At 35.5% G+C, this 20,863-nt stretch overlaps 3 protein-coding genes across 8 annotated transcripts in view; 2 read left to right on the top strand and 1 right to left on the bottom strand.

The window, feature by feature from the left end:
• Positions 1-506, top strand: part of acsl5 (acyl-CoA synthetase long chain family member 5) — a 28,531-nt gene extending 28,025 nt beyond the window's left edge. For both annotated transcript variants that reach the window (XM_067430522.1, XM_067430521.1), the window contains exon 23: positions 104-506. In XM_067430522.1, the coding sequence (XP_067286623.1) occupies positions 104-241 (138 nt within the window). In that variant the 3' untranslated portion in view covers positions 242-506. The remainder of the gene's footprint in view (positions 1-103) is intronic.
• Positions 507-639: 133 nt separating this feature from the next.
• Positions 640-9,278, bottom strand: zdhhc6 (zinc finger DHHC-type palmitoyltransferase 6). Of its 2 annotated transcripts, none has more exons than XM_067430523.1 (11): positions 9,084-9,278; positions 7,123-7,645; positions 6,749-6,840; positions 6,024-6,183; positions 4,778-4,939; positions 4,561-4,614; positions 3,270-3,437; positions 3,125-3,166; positions 2,895-3,040; positions 1,335-1,381; positions 640-1,239 (listed from the first exon to the last, which is right to left on the bottom strand). In XM_067430523.1, the coding sequence occupies exons 2-11, from the start codon at positions 7,387-7,389 to the stop codon at positions 1,139-1,141; spliced, it is 1,239 nt and encodes a 412-aa protein (XP_067286624.1). In that variant the 5' UTR covers positions 7,390-7,645; positions 9,084-9,278; the 3' UTR covers positions 640-1,138. The 2 variants fall into 2 exon arrangements, with proteins under 2 accessions (XP_067286624.1, XP_067286625.1); XM_067430524.1 differs by having other exon boundaries at positions 9,095-9,278.
• Positions 9,279-9,295: 17 nt separating this feature from the next.
• The window catches only part of vti1a (vesicle transport through interaction with t-SNAREs 1A), a 164,309-nt gene continuing 152,741 nt past the window's right edge, over positions 9,296-20,863 (top strand). The window contains exon 1 of one of the 4 annotated variants that reach the window (XM_067430528.1): positions 9,296-9,517. In XM_067430528.1, the coding sequence (XP_067286629.1) occupies positions 9,424-9,517 (94 nt within the window). In that variant the 5' untranslated portion in view covers positions 9,296-9,423. The remainder of the gene's footprint in view (positions 9,518-20,863) is intronic. The other 3 variants (XM_067430527.1, XM_067430526.1, XM_067430525.1) reach the window with 3 other exon arrangements.

Raw genomic sequence — 20,863 nt, 5'->3', positions numbered from 1 at the left:
AAATCATCCTAGAAAAGACCTTTTTAGGTATATTTTATGCATTTTCCCATTACACTACAAGAAAACCAAATGGCTCATATAGGGTTGTTCTCTTCTCTTCAAGGTAAAAGACCTGTACCTGCATCCTGATATGTTCACTATAGAAAACGGTCTTCTCACTCCAACACTGAAAGCCAAACGGGCAGACCTCATAAAATTCTTTAAAGTTCAGATTGAGAGTCTTTATGCTAACATGCACTAACAAAGCTTGAGATATCCTGCGGAGTAACCAGGGTTCGCATATTTATGAGTGCTGTTTGCGTAAAGTTTTTATATTTGCTTAAAGATGAAAATGTTTTGTTAGCATTGCACATTATCAACCTTCTGTACATTTATAAATATGTGCCCAAGATACTTTCATTGTCAGTCAAAAAGAAATGCATGCTTTGTCTGGATATATTATTATAAAACAAATGTACAAACAAGATTTAATGAATACCAAAGACTGTTAATTTATTTTTTCCCCTATGAAGAAAATGTAAAAACATTAATATACGTCATTGAAAGAAATTGTATATTTACATATAGGTAATTTGTGGAGTAGAAACTAATGTTGTTGTTGCTTTCCATTAAAAATATGAAGGAAATAAATGTAAGAAATTATTTTACAGATCATGGTTGTTTATTTGTCTCTTAAAACTTCAGTGAGGTTGACATACAAAAAAAGCCATCAAAAATAAAATAAAGTTAGTTCAACTATATAAACATTTTGCGTGACAAACACCTTGTTACAACTGGAAAAAAGGCTTTGCATAATCAGTGTGGACATCAATGTACAAGAGAGAGCAAGCGAAAGAGAAAGGCAAGAGAAATAGGTTTCAAGTAAACATCTTAATAACACCCTTTAAAGACTATGCTGCCATACGCTCCAATCCCATTTAAAAAACCAAAATATTCCCAGAAAATTTGTCTGGCAGCTGTTCTTTGGAAATGAAATGTTAAGTTACACATGTTAATAACTTTGGGGTGTCAAAATCAATTTGCTTCAACACTTAGCGCTGGTGCCATTGAACAGCTTTACAAAAGAATCAAAGATATTTGCATCTCAGCAGGGTTTCAGGCCCTAATATTAGCGAGCTGTGAAATGTACAAATCTGTATCACTGCTCTTTCTTTTCTTCGCTTGACGAATTATTCGCAGAGTCGTAGTGACACTTCTCGACACATCGGCGTGGAAACCATCCTCTTATACGAACTCCAGCTATAGGGAGAGAGACAATTTCACACATCAAACTTATGAATCAATTTTAATTACTGATCATGTAACAACATTTTGGAAACATTTTAAAACTTTACCGTTAGCCTGTTCCTCATTCAAAAGTTTGTCTCCATACATCCACCACCTGTTGATTAACAACAGCACATTTATCAATATATATACCGTTCAAAAGTTTGGGGTCTGTAATATTTTAAAAATTGTTTTTGTAAAAAATAAGGTTTCATGTATGAACATGAACAAACAATGAAAAATACTTCTAAAGCATTTATTAATCTTAGTTCAAGCTAATCCCAACATTTACTAATAAATTAGTAAGTAATTTCTGTTAATAGTATTTAATGGAGTTTACATGAACTAATAATGAACAGCATTTTTATTAACTAACACTAACAAAGATGAATAAAAACTGACAAATTTAAGTAAAGTGTTACCAAAGTCTCTCATACTCACCAAGGTTGCATTTATTTGATTAACAAAAATATATTTTTTTCAATTTACAATACAGTACATTTTAAAGTGTCATTTATTCGTGTGATGGCAAAGCTGAATTGTTAGAACCATTAATCCAGTCTTCAGTGTCACATGACCTGTCAGAAATCATTCTAATAGGCTGATTTGATGCTCAAGAAACATTTCTAAAATTATCAAAGTTGAAAACAGTCATGCTGCTCAGTAGGGCTGTAACGATACACCAAACCCACGATTCGGTTCGTATCACGATTTTTGACCCACGGTACGATACAAACCTTGATATGGGGGGGACAAAACAGTTTTATTCTGTACAGTATTCTGTAGCCTATTTTGCCGTCAGTACCATATATCTGTATGGTCAATAGGCTACTGCCGACGTTATCTTTGCGGTACCAATAGGCAATATATATTTAACATGAAGTATAGGGCCTCCTGTACATCAATACCAACAGAAGCACCGCGTCAGACACGCTTCTGGTGTGCAAAGAAAGAGAAAACGCCACGCAGCCGCCCCGCGGATGACAGCAACAGAAACGCCACGCTCACACAACGTTGCCAGCCGGTTGGGGAAGCTTCTTGAAACACTTACGGCAAATTGTGTGGGTCTTGTCAACTACACGATTGCCATCCTTGTTCTCCACCAGGTAGCTGAAATGTTGCCATACTGCTGACTTAAAAGTTGGACCTGGACAGGAAGGATAATTCTGGGAGTTGGAAGGGGTGTGTCGCGATTCTGCCTCCTCACATCGCGATACAGGTTCGTGGACCTGCGTATTGCGATTTCGATTTCATATCGCATATCGTTACAGCCCTACTGCTCAGTATTTTTGTGAAAACCATGATTTTTCAGAATGAATAAATTACAAAATAACAGCATTATCGGTAATCTTTTTTAATATTAAAAATGTTTTACTGTGACTTTTGATTAATTTAATGCAGCCATGCAATAAAATTATATTTATATTATATTAACATTAAAATCTACCTAAAAATATATATTATAACATGCTGGTCTAATAGCATGTGAGATAAACATTACAAATAATATATATATATATATATATATATATATATATATATATATATATATATATATATATATATATATATTAACCATCCCCGCTAGAAGTTATGGACCTTTAAAATAACTAAAAATGATGACTCACTTTGTTCCTCTTGTAGCAAAGATGGTCTCCCCCTTCGTGAGTTTGATTCTGGGTTCCTCTGTACAAGGTGTCCTAAAGAAGGTGTTAAGTCCTTTTCCCAAAGGGCAACAAGCCCCATTGTAGTCCTCCACCACTCTGTACTCCACCTGCGAATCAGACGCTTATTATTGTGTCAGTCCTTTAGTAAACGCTGCCCTCTTGTGTTTGAAAGTGATTATGGCAATACTCACACTCCTCTGACGTTTATCGTGTTTTTGCTTCAGCTGCTCAATCTAAATAAAGTAGAAACAGAAATATAATTACCAACTGAACTATATAGCTGTATTTGACTGTTTTGTAATACCTAAAGAATTATCAATTATGTTGAGCACATACGGTTAGAGTGTACTGGTTACACTTCTCATGCACAGGCCATTCGATTCCATCTCCCATGGGGGTACCAGACCATGTGAACACCTGCTTGAAGTTCTCCCATCGGCTGCCCAGGTCATAGGGGAAGATAAAGTCTTCACCTGTTTGGTAGTATTGGATTCTGTCTTTGGCCTGGGAACACAGAGATTCTTGCTTTAGTGAAATAAACCCACAGGACCTACTGAATTCAGAGATGGTGACACTATGGACTATACCTTCCGTAAGGTATAGTCATAAAGAACCAATTAATTCATTTAAATGTTCCTACATGCGCATTTGAGAAGTCAAGATGAAAGATTTGAATTATTTTGTAATTAATATTACCTTAAGCATCATTCCGCGTGAAAGACTACATGGAATATTATTTTTATATATTATTATTATTATTAATATTATTATTTATTATATTATTATTTTAAAAATAATTTGTCACAATGCAGGACAATTTAAGTGAACTGAAATAAACGATAAAAGGAGACTAAAATGGTGGCAAAAAATGAAATAAAATAAAAGTTAAAGGATCAAATATATATATTCCCCAAACATAAAGAAATACAGCATATATTTTCCATTTTAAGTAAATTTCAGAATTATTTAAACAAACAAACTCTTGAGGGGAAAAAAGTTGGACAAACACCAAAACATCTTGCCAATCTCTCTTATGTAGTCCCGTGATTATTATTTATTTTTTTAATAAAGAGTTTAAATATGTTTAAATATTTTATCACCTGGATGTTTTAGAAAATCATGAATTTACAATTATTTAATCTACACTACCATTCAAAAGTGTGGTGTGTAAGATTTTCTTTTTTTCCCTTCTAATAAATTAATTCAGCAAAGATGCAGTCAAGACTTTTACATTGTTACAAAAATATTTTAAATGCTGTTCTTTTGAACTTTGTAGTCATTAAAGAATCCTGAAAAAAATTATAATTTCCATAAAAATATTAACAGTTTTCAACATTAATAATTTTTAAAAATCTTGAGCACCAAATCAGCATATTAGAATGATTTCTGAAGGATCATGTGACTAGAGTAATGGCTCCCAAAATGTCTGACCAGTAGTAGTAACCAAACACTAGTGTATATTAATTTCCATCTTTCTAGATTCTGAGCAATAAAAGATTTTCAGCACCTCCTTATGTCACTAAGTAGATGATGACACTAAGCAAGTGTTACTGTGCATTGGATTAGGGGAGGGTTATTGGATTAGTTCACCTAATTTAGCAGATAAGCATACGGCAGACAAGCTTACTTTCTCCTCAATCCATGCTTCTATTGAGGTTTTGTTTCGAAGAATCACCTTCATCTAAAAGAAAAGAGAAAATTGCTGATCAAAAAGAACCTGTGCGTGAAACATCCTTACAAGGAAACCATATATTAAATAGACCTTCTTCACTTTGTGGGAAAGAAAATAACAATGTGAGGACAGGAAGAGCGGCCGATTTAAATCCTTACAAATCATGTCTTACCTGAATAAAAAACAGCATCCCAACAGCAATAGTGGTACCCAGCGCCAGTCCCAGTGCAAAAAGAGTGGCTGCAAATGCTGCAATGCTGAAAGGCATGATGGGATGGTGGACGTGCCGAACAGCGCTCATGTCAATCTTAACTGAGCTCCAACCAAATGAGATCTAAATCCAAGAAAATGGACCAGAACTTCAACACAACAATCACTCGTAAAAAAAACAAAAAAAAAACTAGTGCTGTCAAATCAATTAAATTGCGAAAAGTTTGTGTTTACATAATATATATGTGTACTGTGTATAAGTATTATGTATATTTAAATACACACTCACTCATGTATATATTTAAGAAATATTTGCATGTATATATATATATACACACACACACACACACACACACACATATAAATAAACATTATATTTTTCTTAAATATATACATGCTAATGTGTGTATATATATATATATATATATATATATATATATATATATATGTATAGGATATATATATATATATATATATGTATAGGATATATATATATATATATATATATATATATATATATCCTATACATATATATATATATAGGATAAATATATATATATATATATATATATGTATGTATGTATGTATATATATATATATATATATATATATATATATATATATATATATATATATATATATATATATATATATATATGTTTATATATATGTTTATATATATATATATAAACATATATTACTTAAACAAACGTTATTTTGGATGTGAATAGCAGCATTCAAACAGCATTCGACAACCGTTCACACCAAGGACGATCACTGTAACAACAACAGTAAAGATATAGCTCTAAAAATGTTCTAGATATAAAAGAACAGCAGAGTCCATACCAAAACTATAACAACAATAGCACACAGGAACAATATCATCGGAATCGCTTTTAGAAAAAAAAAAATCTAGATGATGAAGCGTAAAAACATTGACAGCCAATCAGAATGCATCCTGCTTTATTGAGCTAGAGCTTTTAATGTGACAGGCGATTTAACTGCAGCGCATGCTTAGAATAGAAATATATCGTCTTATCACTGGTGTGTATAGTTTTTGTTCTTGGTGTGAATGGGCCATCAGTCATAAAATGAGTGAACATTCTTCGGTTAGCCTAGGTAATATTTGTATTTATTTTTTTCCTGCCACAGCAATTAATGAATTGTTAATATAATTAATTACAACAAAAAATAAGAACAAGACTTACCCGATCATAAAGTTGAGTGTATGTAGTCATGATAAATATTAGTGCGGCATGTATACAGCCCAGTGGAGCGAGCAGGAGGAAGCTGGTGAAGTAAGCATGATTTAAGTGACCACAGCAGTTGTTGATCCAGGGACAGTGATGATCCATCTTCATCACACACCTAAGGGAAGGAGCCATTTCTGTATTAAATATGATATTTTGACATATAAAGCTGAAATGTTATTTGGTCGTCAATGCACAACATAAACGAGTCCTTCAATTGATAGTTCACTCAAAAATGAAATTTCACTCACATAAACAATCATTTACTCACCCTTAATGATGTTACAAATCTGTGTGACTATTGTCGACACATTATTGGACCCAATTGACTTTCATTGTATGGCCCAAACAACAACAACACAGACATTTTCCGTGCAAGAAATTCATGCAAGTGTGGAACAAAAAGTGACAGAACTTTAAGTTTATGTGAACTATCCCTTTAAAGCTGAAGTGTATAATTTATATATATAAAAAAGAAAATGATAACTATTAATTGTTTTAAAACAGGTTAGTCAAATATCTACCATTGTTTCGACAAACTATAAGTCCCGCCTCAAACTCACACCATCGACTGAGCCATTGGTTTAATATATACAGTATATATATTAAAAATGACACACTTCAACTTTAAAATGCATTCATATATATATATTAAAAAAAGTCAGTTTTTTAGACAAATCTACCTGTTACACTTGCGACAGTGATGTGACCTTGGGGATTTATAGCCTTGGCACAATTTACAGAACTGCAAGTACATTATATCTTGTTGATTCTCCTGTTAGAAAACACAAACAACAACACAAGTCATATTAGACATGCTGATTTCAGAAACCTTCAGAAAAAAGACCATAGCATGCAAGCACATGCTTTAAAATCATACACTATTGTTAAAAAGTTTGGGGTCAGTAATTAAACAATACCAAACAAAAAAATAACATTTAATTCAGAATGCATTTAGTAGCACAACCATTTTTAATATTGATATTTCCTTAGGGAACAGTTCATATAGGAAACAGTTATTTTAAATTGTATTTTAAACCTTCTGAAAACAACTTACCGGTTTCCACCCCAGAGGAATGTAACCAGGGCCGACAAACATGGCATTAAAGTAGTTGTAAAGAATGAGGACAGTCCAGTTAATGAGCATGATGAAGTTGATGCTACCTCCAGTGGTGTCCAATGGCCAGTACCAGATTATGGAGTCCAGTATGGCCATGGAGGAGCACATGCCAATGACCGTCAGAGCGATGATCGGACCCCAGTGGAAAAGCCTCTTGACCTCATGGAGGTTCTCAAACACAATTATAGCAGACAGAATATTCATTTTGTTGGATTTAATGTCTTTAAGGTCGTCTATGTAACAGCTGTGAAGTCGTCAGGCGTGTTGTCTCGGTTTACAGCAGTAATTTAAAGAGGTCAACGGGCATCTTTTCTGTCTCCTCCGCAACAACCGGTGATCGGCTACGTCACCAGTCACAGGGGCTAGCCGTTTCCTAGAGTTCAAGGCTCTGTCAGCGTGTTGCATCCTTCCGTACTATCCCCTGATCTCCCTATCCTTGAGCTAAAGGCAAGTCATCCATCTAAAAGAGAAGGCAAGCAAAGAAATTAATTATGGAGGAAGATTCACCTTACACTAAATGTACCATTAAAATCATAGTTTAAACCAACATATAGTTAACTTTGTATCATATAATAAATTAATATAGGATCTAATTCAATTTCCATCCATCCATCCATGTTTTTTTGTTGTTGTTTTTTTTAACAAAAATAAAACTAAATGTAGTTCCCAGAATAATTCTGTAAAAAAAATACAATAAAAATGCAATCCTGTTTACAGAACCTGTGATTTAAAAATAATTAAACAGTAAAACCAACAGCACAATTTTTTTTTTTGCTAAATTAGCAAGTCCAAAAATTTATTAATACTTTACACATACTGATTCACCATAATATACCAAGAAGTAGCTTTTCAAAAGCCGAGGTAAATACTAATATAAGGTTCAGTGTTATACACAAAAAACAACAAAACACCATCTATCTATCTATCTATCTATCTATCTATCTATCTATCTATCTATCTATCTATCTATCTATCTATCTATCTATCTATCTATCTATCTATCTATCTATCTATCCGTCTTAATGATATTCTATAACTTAAAAACATTTTTATGACAACACTGTTCTTATTTTGTCCCTGAATATTCATTATTTTGAAACTTCCGTACTTGTCATTGTATCTGCTGTTTTATTCAAATAGAATGTGAAAATGTATATTATTCAAATAGAAAATAAAAATACTTTCATGGTAGGCTAAAGGCTATGCCATTTGTGTAAAAGACAAGTCACAAAAGAGACAAAAAACAAACAGTAATTACCCATTTGTGTTCTACCTCACTTTCTCTATGCCAAAATACTAAAGCCCAGTTTGTTTAATAATGTTGTCATATTTAGCAGGGCAAGACAGAAATCAGGAAAGCAAATGGTTAATGTCACGTCAGTTATTGTGCTTCAGTTGCTACACACCTTGTGTTCACATGTCACACCCAAAGCTTTGTTTCTATACTTATGTATTACATCATCAAGTTTAAACGTACTTCCTCTCATCATTCACAATAGATTGTGGCAAAACAAGCAACCAAATAAAAGAAAAAGACCAGATAAAACTCAGAAACTCCATCAAGTTGCTGTCAGACTGCGTGAACTGAATCGGTGCAGCTCGATTACTCAACATCCTGTTCAAAGTCTGATTCCAGAGTCCACTCACTTGAATTCAATATATTGCAGTAAAATATAGTGTAAGTGTAGACAATGTTTAGTGTTTAAGGTTAATGTTGAAGTGTTTAGTGACAATGACAAATACAGATATCAGACCTTAATTAATGACACACACTTTGAAAAAAAGCCATGGTTACTAATACAAGTGTACATGATGTGTGGTATCTTTCATTATGACGGCATCAATATGTATTTTTGAACAGATTGTTTTGAAAATGAAAAATGAATCGTGACACATACGTTAACGTTACCTCGACATTTCCTCGTGCGATCAGTGTCCAAGAAAAACCGATTCACGCTGAATACGAATAAGCGGCACTGCTATTTAACGCCTGTAACGGTGTTAGAGGCTAAATCCTTTTTAAAATAAAAAAAAACATAATTCATCGAGGAAGATAATACAGTTACACGAGCGATTCACACCACAACGGAACCATTTAGTTACAGGAAGAGGTCGTGCACAAATGTCCGTGACACCACCCGGAAGTGACGCAGACGTCAATAAGAAGCAGACACAAGCAACAGTGTGTAACGCAGCTCAGTTCATCCATCTTTTAAGCTTTTAAAACGAAAATACAACATGTCTTCGGATTTTGAAGCTTACGAGCTGGACTTCAGCACCCTTACCGCGGAAATAACCAACAAAATTGGAAGAATACCCAAACTTGCCGGTGGTAAGTAGCTGTTAAATTAGCTAATAGCAAGACATTCATGTCAATCAGGATGACATAAACAACTCATTTAATGATTCATTCTTACTGCTGTTCTGTCAGGTTTGTATTTTATTTAGAAACGTCCCATATCAATTGTCAATGAGCTATGGTTTCATGAGGGTCATGGTGTCACATATCTAGTGTGTCAGATGAATCTTCAGGGATGCCTAAATATTCAGGATTTGGGTGACAGATCTCAGATGTCATGTTGTGTTTGTTTGTTGGAGTTAAATAGTAGAGATCCTACCCTAGATCTTCAAGCATTATAAAGTACACAATATACACTTGGACACAGATGCAAGTTCCTACTTTCACACCCTGGTTGTGTTGTGACATCATTGTGATTGAGACTGACAGCCGTCACTTTGTTGGCTTAGAAATTATTTTGTATTTTGCAATAGACTAAACACAAAATGCCATTATTACCTTGCTTTTGTGATGAACGTCACACAACAACAACAAGTTTTGTCAGACCTCAAAACTTGGAAACAGTTTTTCAGGCTTAATATTGAGAGATGCAGCCCCCAATGAAGGTTTATGAAGGCCTAATAAACCAGGATTAGGCCTAAATTCAATTATGGATTTTAGGTAGATGTTATAAACCTGCCTTAGAAAAACACATAACTGGTGTGCATCTTGAAACAAAACAATAGAATTGGCATATTTTAAGATATGTCAGTGCAAGTAGATTTCAGTTAAAATAGCCCAAACATGCATTTTAGGTAATCAAGCTGAAAATATTACTTTGCATTAAAATAGAAAACTGTTATTAACATTTTATAATATTTAAAAAATGTTTGACTCTATTTAAAAATAAATAAATAATGCAAAGCAGACCATTAGAGACAAAGACATTATTCCAAAATGATTCCAACTTGTTTATTTGTTTTTGTTTTTCTGTAAAACCCAGTTATGATCAAACAATTATTGGTAGGTCCCCCTGCACTGCCTGTAGTACCATCATGGAGCCCCTAGAGGTCGCGGGCCCCTGTTGAATGCCCCTTTACTAGGTCAGCATATACAGCAGATGCTGGGTGTCCAATCTTGCTCCTAGAAGGCCACTGTCCTGTAGAGCAGGACTATTCAAATCTTACCCTGGAGGGCCAATGCAGTGCAGAGTTTAGCTCCAACCTTAATCAAGCACACCTGAACATGCTAATCAATGTCTCCAGGATCATTAGAAAATCACAGGTCGGTGTGTTTGATCAGGGTTGGAGCTAAACTCTGCAGTGCATTGGCCCTCCAGGGTAAGATTTGAATAGCCCTGCTGTAGAGTTTAGCTTCAACCCCAATGAAATGCATCTGAACCAGCTAATCAAGCTCTTACTAGACATGCTAGAAACTTCCAGGCAAGTGTGTTGAGGCAAGTTGGAGAACTCTGTGGGACAGTGGCCCTCCAGGACGGAGTTTGGACAACGCAGCTGTATAAGATCACAGATGTTTAACAGTTACACAGACTAAATCAACTTTATGTCAATATTTATGTACTATATGCACTGTTTCAACACACGCACACACACACACACACACGCACACACACACACACACACACGCACACACACAGACACACACACACACTCATTATATATATATATATATATATATCTTTTTTTTTTTTTTAAAAGACAAAATCATGGTACTCTGCGTATATATGTGGGAATATTAATACTTACAAATTTAATGTTTTACTGATGAAGGCTCTGATAGTGATCGCAACTGAATAGCAACTTTTGTATTTTTAGAACGATTATAGCCAAATATCTATTGCTATTAACCCAAAATGAACACTAAACATTGGCTTTACTATAAAGTAGCCAAATCAAACACAGAACCATGTTTAGCATGCCTGTAGATATATAAGCATATAGATAAACAATACATAAAAGCTCTAATCAAAGAATAATTTACACTAATTCCAAGCAAGTTCGCTGTTGCGATTTAAAAAAAAAAGTTTGTAACGTAAGGTGTTTGTCGGATAACGTTAAGTATGAATGAGCATTTAACAAACTGGTTTGCAGAGCCAGTCATTTGTTTACTTCCTTGCTACAACGTACAATTAATAATACAAACTATTACAAGAAAACACATAGACGAAAAATAAATCCTACTTACAAGTTGTGGCCCGTGAACAGCTTCTGTTTTTAAGACTGGGACTGCTTCATCTTTCAGGACAAGCCGTTGTGCAAAGCCTACATTTAACTTGCGACGATTGTGGAAGCTTTCCTTTGTAAAATGTGCGGCACAAAGAGCGAGATTTGGGTAATAATTATGAGGGGCCGAGTTAAAAATAAATTGTAACCATTGATCCCTAACTCCCCTGTCCCAAGGAAGGCTGAACAAAGCGGAACTGCAATCCGGGGGAAAATAACAGCGTTTTGTCGGCATTGTGGCAACAACACTTCAGCCCCCTATCCCACAACAATAAAAAATGGCCTTGCCTCCCTTATTTAACATTCTCGGAGTTGGAGGAGAGGGTTAGTGATGTCAAGCTACCCTGGAGGAATGTCTGTAATAGTCCCTACCAGACGTTTGCTGTAGTCCTTAGAAATGTATTTCTTTAAAAGCAAATATCTCCCTTTGTTTTAAACTTTGAATGTGTAACTTTGCAGTTGTTTAGGCTCAAACAGCAACATTACACACTAGCTAAAGTTAGAAAAGTGAAATTGTGTTTTACCACCCCTTAAATTTACATCAAAACAAGCCAACACAAACACACCCCAACACAAAGCCTTAAAAAAAACCTTATTAAAACAACACGTTTTTAGCATGACTCTCCAAATTAGTCCAATTTATCGATGACTTGAGTGCCAATGTTCCTACCTAACGTTAGCTGTTGCCAGTACTTAATTTTACAGAGAGGGAAAAACAGTCCTCGTCGAATATGATGTCAGAATTAAATTAACAACAAGAGAGAAGGTATTCTTTAATGAATTAATCTTATTATAATGGTCGGGTGGAATAAACCATGGTTATCAATCAGATTCAACTAATACACATATAATCCAAAATCAAATCCGGAGGCTGAAATAAAATGAACAGGAGAAGCAAATAATTAAAAAATTTTCGGTGAACTAACCCTTTAATTACTTCAGTTTATATATCAAGGATTACCAGTTTCACGATGAACCACGGTAAAATGTAAAATCGTTTAAAATTTAATTATCATTAAAACCGTCAGTGATTATCATGGTTTGAAAAGTCGCGGTAAATCCTATCCAGTCTGGTGCAGAAGCGCGCACCACGTGACGTAACGCGGTTTTCTGAGTGAGAAGAAATGGCAGTGACAGCACCGGGAGATTTTTCCAGCCTTCTAAAATCTGAGGTGTGGCCATATGTTGGCTTTAACAAAAGTGCTGAGGGAAAATTAATCGAAGATGCTCTGGTCACCCTGTCTGCAGCAGAACATTCCAGAAGAAAGTCGCTGTTATGGGGCAAGTGGACTTTTGACCTCAATACGTTACCAAATCTACGTCTGGGAAATAATAACGTTAAGCTTGAGCCAGAGATGAACGAAGACGTTCAGACACGACTAAGGTGACATGTAAAGAATAATAATCAGGGCCTGACATCAACACCCGCCGTTTGTTTGGTATATTTCGGCTCTGGCGTGTAACTTACGTTAAGGTTAAAACAGTCACTCACACTAGTCACTGTTGCTAGTAACCTATTTATTATAGGCTTCTCAAAAGCCATCTGTTATGATCGCGTTGCGCATTATAACCTATCACACGTGTTTTTATACTGAGTTTATGAATGCAGTGTCTAGGCTAATAATCAGATGCGTTCAGATAAACTGGAGTTTTGTTCAGAGCGCGCTCTCACTCACTGTAATCTGCACTCAAATCTCAAAGCAGAGATGAACGTGCGGCTACGCAGGAGATTCAGCATGCGCTTGAATGTTTTTGTTCTTGCCTATTTCAGCAGCGAAAATAGTTTCAAAGAATCACCGCAGAACCTAGAGCGCATCTGATATGACTGGCATAAAGTTGGCTTGACAATCGATATTCGCAAATTTAGGGACCGTCTCTAAAGTTACATACAACATTGGTATAAGTTACTTCCCAAAATTAAACGACCCTCCACAATAGCTAATGCTTTAATGTAATGGTAATGCTACTAACTCAGTTAGTCTACATATGGCAATTTATCTGTTCAATGAAATTCATTACTCACTTGATGAGTAATAAAAATGCCATCATCACTTTTACATTTGAAAATACAAAATTTTTCACCATTTCCAAAAAGCCATGCCAATGTTGATTCTTGTTTTGTTACGATGTTACTTTTTTTTTTTTTTGCATTCAGACGACTGTTCACTGTCTTTTAAGACGGGGGATTCCCCAGAGATTTAGCATGCTCAATGTCAACCTTTCTCACTCATTGTGACAACTAACCTGACAACTAACCTGTCCCACTCTCACATAGGTCGAAGTAGCCAGAGCAACTTTTCTCTATTTATCGATGACGAGTCACGCACGGGCGAGTGACGTGTGTACAATTTCTTGCAAAAACATCCTGAGTCTAAAATATAAACACATAAAATAGGCTTACCATTAGTGTATCACGGTAATACAGAATCACGTTTTGTGTTGGACTGATAATGTATTGACTGTTTGAAATCAGAGATGTCTGATATTACCAAGAGAGATGTCAATATTTGCTTTGGTTCATTGTATCCAGTCTTTCTGTATACCTGCACTCTTCAGGGCAACAAAAGTGTGGTATTGCTAGATATCATCTATTCTCTGGAAATATTCCTCAGGATGCTTTTGATGTGGATAGAACTTTTTGTTTTGCTCACATTGTGAACTTCAGTTCAGTTTCAGTTCAGAATTTCACAAGATCTTGTTCTGACTTTGCTGGATTGAAAAAAGTCAGTGCAATGAAAGGTTACTTTAATACCCTCCGGTGACTTAATGTAAATGATTGCTTTCAGTCACTGTTAAACCTCAGAGGTCTGTCTCATAATAACCTGATGCAGTATCTCAGTGCTTCTATTGTACATGAACAAAAGGTGTGAAGGATTAATCACCTCATACAGCAGCGCTCAGTTCAGTTAGCGCTGTCAAACAATTGTGGACGCGATTGCATTTTCTTTGCATTATTTAAGCATATTGAAAAGAATGAGAATGTGTAATGTGGTGAATTGTTGAAGCTTAAATTGCTTCTTCAGAGCTTGGCAGAAACAAACATTGTGTCATCAGACCAGCCCACCACCAGCTGCTAAATGTATTTAAATAAGTCCACTGAATATGAACAAAGCCATAAACAATGCATGCTCATTAGTGATCGCCAAACCTTCCTCACTGTTGCCAAAGGAGTTCGGCTCTTGAATTCAAATCTCAATTATGCCCATAAAAAATGCTTTTTCTCTTTCCTAGGTACACAAATTTGTTTTGCGACCAACAATGGCAGCCATCAACAAAGTGGCTTATGCTGTCGTTCTCATGGCATTGTACAGTGTCACATGTGTAGAAACATTGATAAAGACCAGTGGACAGATATAATGCCCTTGGCCATTTTTTCCCTCGTTCATGCCGACCGCATTTATTCACTTGAGAATCTCCAAGATTTTTTGTTTTGTTGAACAGCGCAAAACTTGTAGTTGAATTGAAACATGAATTGAAATATAATGCAAGGCCTTGCTCCATTAAACATAAATGCGTGTTTTTTTGTTTGTTTGTTTGTTTTTTTTAGCACAAAGAGAATGAGCTGTCAATCACGCAATGAATAATTGAGCAAAGATGCAAAGATGCATCTACAGGTCGAACTTTTCTCAGTGCATCACTTTGCCCAAAGAGCACCTGACCTTGTGGTTTTGTCCCATGAACCTGCAATAGTGAGATATATATTTCAACCGGCCCTATGCCAGGGGTGAATAGAGGCCCCAGTGTTTGCTCACCTTGTAGAGAATCGCCCCTGGCTGTTTACACTGTGTGGGCTGTGAGGTTGCACACAGATTTTAAAAATGGATTGATGACCACCAAACGACATTGGAAAGCCAAAGGGCAAAACAGAAGTTCACTTTAGTTTCCAGCTTATTGACAGATTTCCGGTTTGACATCGCTTGATGTTTTTTCTTCATGATTAGTGCTATCGCTTGATGTGGTTTGATGTGTTTCTCTGGTCTTGTTTGATCAGTAGATGTTGGGATGTTCTTTCACAGGGTTATTTATTTATAGCGTTCTTCTGTCATTACAAAATTCACATTATGAAAGGATAGTTTTGGTTATGGATGCTAACTGGTCAAGACAGCTGTACTAAAATGCATGATGTACTAACAGGGACTATATCTTCATGCAAACATTGTAGGGGCTGGGCGATAAAGCGATAACGATAATTATCACGATATAATTTTCTATGCGTATACGTAATGCTGCGCATGCGTATTGGGTGCGTATTGGGGCTTCTGGGTGCTGCTCGCGCTGCTGTTTACAGTCAGTGGCTGACAGGCTTGGGGGAGCGAGAAAAATGAGCGATAGTGACAAAAACTCAGAGCTCACGACCAGCTCGGAGGACACAGATATCGTTGAGAAGTTAGTTCGCTCAACTTCAGTGGTTTGGAGATATTTTTGGCGATCCATCCGACATAAAACAGCGACGTACGTGGACTGCATGCTTATCATAGGTTCACGTTCACCACACGGAATTATTTAATTATTAAATGATCGTGCTTTTTCGAAGTTCTTCCATATAACATTGAGTCTAACACAGCGGTAAATCTACATTAACTACATTCACACACAGGCTTATTACCTTGTTAGTTGCGGTGGGTGACTTACAACAAGCTAACGCTAACTGTACCAAACTATAATCACTAAAACATCGCACTCGTACATGATCGCTATCATAATTGTTTGTCTTTGGTGATGTATTAATGACTCAGCATCGCCTGTATCAAAAGAGAAATAATGTCATACGACTTTCCACAAATACTGAACTTTGCTCTCTCCCTCCTCTCGCGACCAGCCCAGTGTGTGTGTGTGTGTGTGTGTGTGTGTGTCGGTGAGAGAGAGAGATGCACAGTGGACCATTTTTTTTTGCCCGTTTGCGTTTTTAGTGTTTTAGTACTTACACAATAAGTAATGATATTATTGATATACAGTGTAGAGTAAAAAAATGCTGACCACAATTAAGATTTTAATTAATAAATCTACCTTAGTTTTAATAAATTGTTTACCTGTTTGGGAAGTGTTTGTCATGTTTTGACAATAAAGGATAGTTTAAAACCACAGTTAACCGTCTGTTTTCTACACATTTCACTCTGGAGCAAAAATATAATTATATATATTTTTTATTTTTATACTTATTTTACATTTATTGTGATATTTATCGATATTGACTGATATGGAAAATTATATCGTGATAATTTTTTTGGGCCATATCGCCCAGCCCTAATTGTCATAATGAATAATATAATTGTGATTTTCTTTAAAAAGTTGAAAGTTAATTTTGGTGACTTTTATTGTATTCTTGGATGAATAGAAATGATTTTAATTAATTTGAAATTTTAACCTCATTAATATAATTTTTTTATATTTTATTATTATATTTCATCACTGTTTTCAGTCAAATTCTATCTTATATTCTACCTTTATATAAATATTCTACCTGTTGCTTTTAGCATAAAAACGGTTCATATTCGTTTTTAGTGTGTTTAGTTTATAATGTATTTTTAAATAATCTAAACTAATAATTATACATTTTAATTGCTCTGAAATTGAAATATTTGAGTAAGGCAATTCATACATTTAACTCAAAAATATCATGTAATCTCAATTTTTTTTTATTAGCTTTAACTTGCTAATTCAACAAATGCCACCTTTCTAATTGCTTACACAATGATTTTGTAGCATTAGCATAGCTTGACACTTTTCTGCATGAGGACAGAAATGTAATACAACATATAACTAAGCTCATGTGCCACATGATGGTAAGCCTAAAAAAACTAGAGGAGTTAAACTAGAAGAGTCTATACTTGCCATTTACTGTCCCTTTTAAGTGTCATTGCAAAGCATGCTGGGAAATAGAAATCCCAGCCCGTTTTCAGTTAAATTGTTGTTAGTCTAGTTCATAAAACAGATGAAAACAATGAAACTATTCAGATTACTTAAAATGTGTTTTGACGACTCAAAAGTAATTTCTAAATATGCATAAAAGTTAATTTGTTTGAACTAATTTGTAGGGATGGGACGAAATATCGTCTGACAAAATATCGCGATACAAAACGTGACGAAACGCATTGAGGTCGAAAAAAATGGATCGCGAAATAAAGATAGATGGCACTGCTGCATGATTTGCGTAGTATACAAGTATATAATTTAGTGTATTATATGTGTGTGTGTGTGTGTGTGTTTGTGTGTGTGTGTGTGGGGGGCAGACATAACAAAACGCAGCGCGCATTTTCTGTTTGATCTGAGGCATATAGCCCGTAACGTTAGTTGGAAAAGTGAGAACAGTCAGACAAAGGATGTAGCAGCAAACATTAATAGGGAAAGAAAATGGTTGACATTAGCATTAATATTCTAAACCAAAAATGCAGTTATTGCGTACATAAACTACCATATTTTCTGTTTAACTTTTATTAGACTCCAGAAAGAAAAGGGCGTTTTTTCTGAGCACATTCCCTGCAGTCTGAGCGCGATGCACTGCAGCTCACTCGCTCATGTCTGAAGTAAATCATTAACACCATCACCCCGCTTACAGTACACATGTTTTATTGAACTAAATACATTACAATCGGCTAAAACGAATGCACAGGTTACTTTCCTGAACAAGCGCGCTCCCGAGTCGTCCGTGTTCTTCCAACTGTCCACGTGAATAGCGGCAGTTCGGCGCGCCGCACACGCAAATACCGGCAGTTCAATAGGGAATGCGGATCTCTTAAAGGGGCCGCACTATATTCCTACTCGTGTAATATGGACCTCCTCCAGGTATGGTGTGGTTCTGGTTCGCTCACTGGTACACATTAACAATTTTTCATACAAACTGTGCCCTGCTCTGAATTAAACTGCCAGTGTAAAAACTAAGTGAGAAATCACTACTTACTCATTATTTGTAAGTTTAGGCTTAAGAGACATGAACAATTTCTTAGATAAACATATCTTTGACCTTTGATGTCTCTAGTCGTCATGCTGTATTGATTATTATTGAATAAGTATGGTTTCACTAATAATAAATGTACATTTGCATAAAGCATGCATATTTGTCCATACCTATGTTGATTAGAGTATTAAAAACGTAATTTAAACTTAATTTAAGACACATTTACAATTGCTAAAAAGGTGCAATTAAATTGCGATTAATCGCGAGTTAACTCATGACAATCATGCAGTTAATTGCGATTCAATATTTTAATCGATTGACATCCCTACAGTGCCCTCCACAATTATTGGCACCCCTGTTTAAGATGTGGTCGCGGACTTCTAAAAATTCTACTTTTTTTTAAACAACATAGAACCAAAATGCAAAAAAAGGAGAAAAATCCTACCTTTCGTTTAAGTACATTACTTATGTGGTAAAAAAAAAAAAAAATCACAGATTTGGAAAGAAAAAAATATATTTTGATATCGTATCGTAATCCTGGCATATCGAGGGGCATTGTATCATGAGTTTAAGTGTATCGTCCCATCCCTACTAATTTGTTTAATTTGAGTTGGCGCTACTCAAACCTATGAATTTGTCCTGGAGGGCTGCTGTCCTGCAGAGTTCAGCTCCAACTCAAATTTTAACACACCTGTACCAGTGAATTAAGGGGTTACTAGGCATTAGGGATGTCAATTTTCACAAATTCCCATGATCGATTGTCGTTTAAATTAACGATCAATTAATCGATTAATCGTTAACCATAATCCTGAAATATGCGTCTAGAGCAGTGGCTTATAGCCGACAGCATGATAGTAGGCCTTAGTGCAATGCTGCTCAAAACGCCATGTTCTTCACCAAATGAATGAGAAGGATTTTTATCTAAACAAAGGGCTATGGGATTGTAAAATTAGTCGATGTTATTTATAATTTAATTAAATTAGGCTACTTATTTAATAACCAAATATAACATGTAATACAACACGAACGCCGCCTCAGATCTGTTATTCAGAATTTGTGGACGCACTTGCAAGAGCAACGTGCTGAAACGTCACCTAAACCCAGTTAATTCAAAAGGATTTATTAAAATATTGTTTTTATTAATGTTATGTAATGTCACAGTCCCAATCATAGTTATTATTAGTCGTGCGTTGCTGTTTGAACTGCGCGAGCTGAAGCGGATGCGCTGAATCAACACTGGTTACACTGAAACTTTGCTAGCACGTTATTTAACTCAACAAAAAGCTTCCTATATGAGATTAATCAGATTTATATAAAGTTAACAAAATATTACAAATTATATATCTTCACAAAATGATGCGAATGGACAAGTGAACTTGAATTGAGTTGCTGATATTCATCTTCAGAATGGGAGACGCGTGGTGCTCACGCGCTCTAGGAACAACGCTCTGAACACGGCACCTAAACCCAATGACTTTACAACCATTTATTAAAATAGTGTTCTCATTTCTGTTATATAATATGACAGTCCCAATCATAGTTATTATGCATTGCTCTGCATGTGCTAAAGCCGAAACACTGAATGAAAAACGGTAGCCATCACTGACTGAAGCCATTTGTTAGTGCGTTTTATTTCGCTTGAAAGAAACGCATCCTATATGATTGATCACATATATAACGTCACAAAATAAATGTAATATTACAAATTACTTCAGCACAATCTGATGCGAATGCACAAGTGAACTAAGTTACATGCGCGAGTCAGAATGCGTGACTCATGTTGTGCATGCGCTCTTCCTGGATCAACGCAATGAAACACACGGCAAATAAACCCAAATAATTAACAATCACAATGTTTTATTAGGCTACAATAGTGTTCTCATTAATGTGGTGTAATATGAAAGTCCCAATTATAGTCATTATTAGTGCTGTTGGAGCTGCACGCTGAAGCTGATCACAGCCACGCTTTTACTACCGCTCACCTCTAACGTTAATTATTAACCAAATGCATCCTCATGAGATAAATCAGCTAAAGATAGGCCTGCACAAAATAAACACAATATTACAACTTACATTTGCACAAAACAAAAGGCTGCGAATGCACATGCAAACTTGCAGTAATGATGAAGGTGTAACTCCAGCTGTAAAATGGTTCCAAATAGAACTCGGGCACGCTCGCATCATTTTTCCTCCCGTTTCCTCACGCACGCGCATGACCCTGCTTAATCGATGATCGATAAGTCTTATCGATCAAATGTCTTA

The sequence above is a fragment of the Pseudorasbora parva genome, chromosome 21 (genome assembly GCF_024679245.1).
Source record: "Pseudorasbora parva isolate DD20220531a chromosome 21, ASM2467924v1, whole genome shotgun sequence".
Classification (NCBI taxonomy): Eukaryota; Metazoa; Chordata; class Actinopteri; order Cypriniformes; family Gobionidae; genus Pseudorasbora; species Pseudorasbora parva.
Note: the sequence above shows the minus strand (reverse complement) of the source record. Positions and strands in the feature narration are given on the sequence as shown.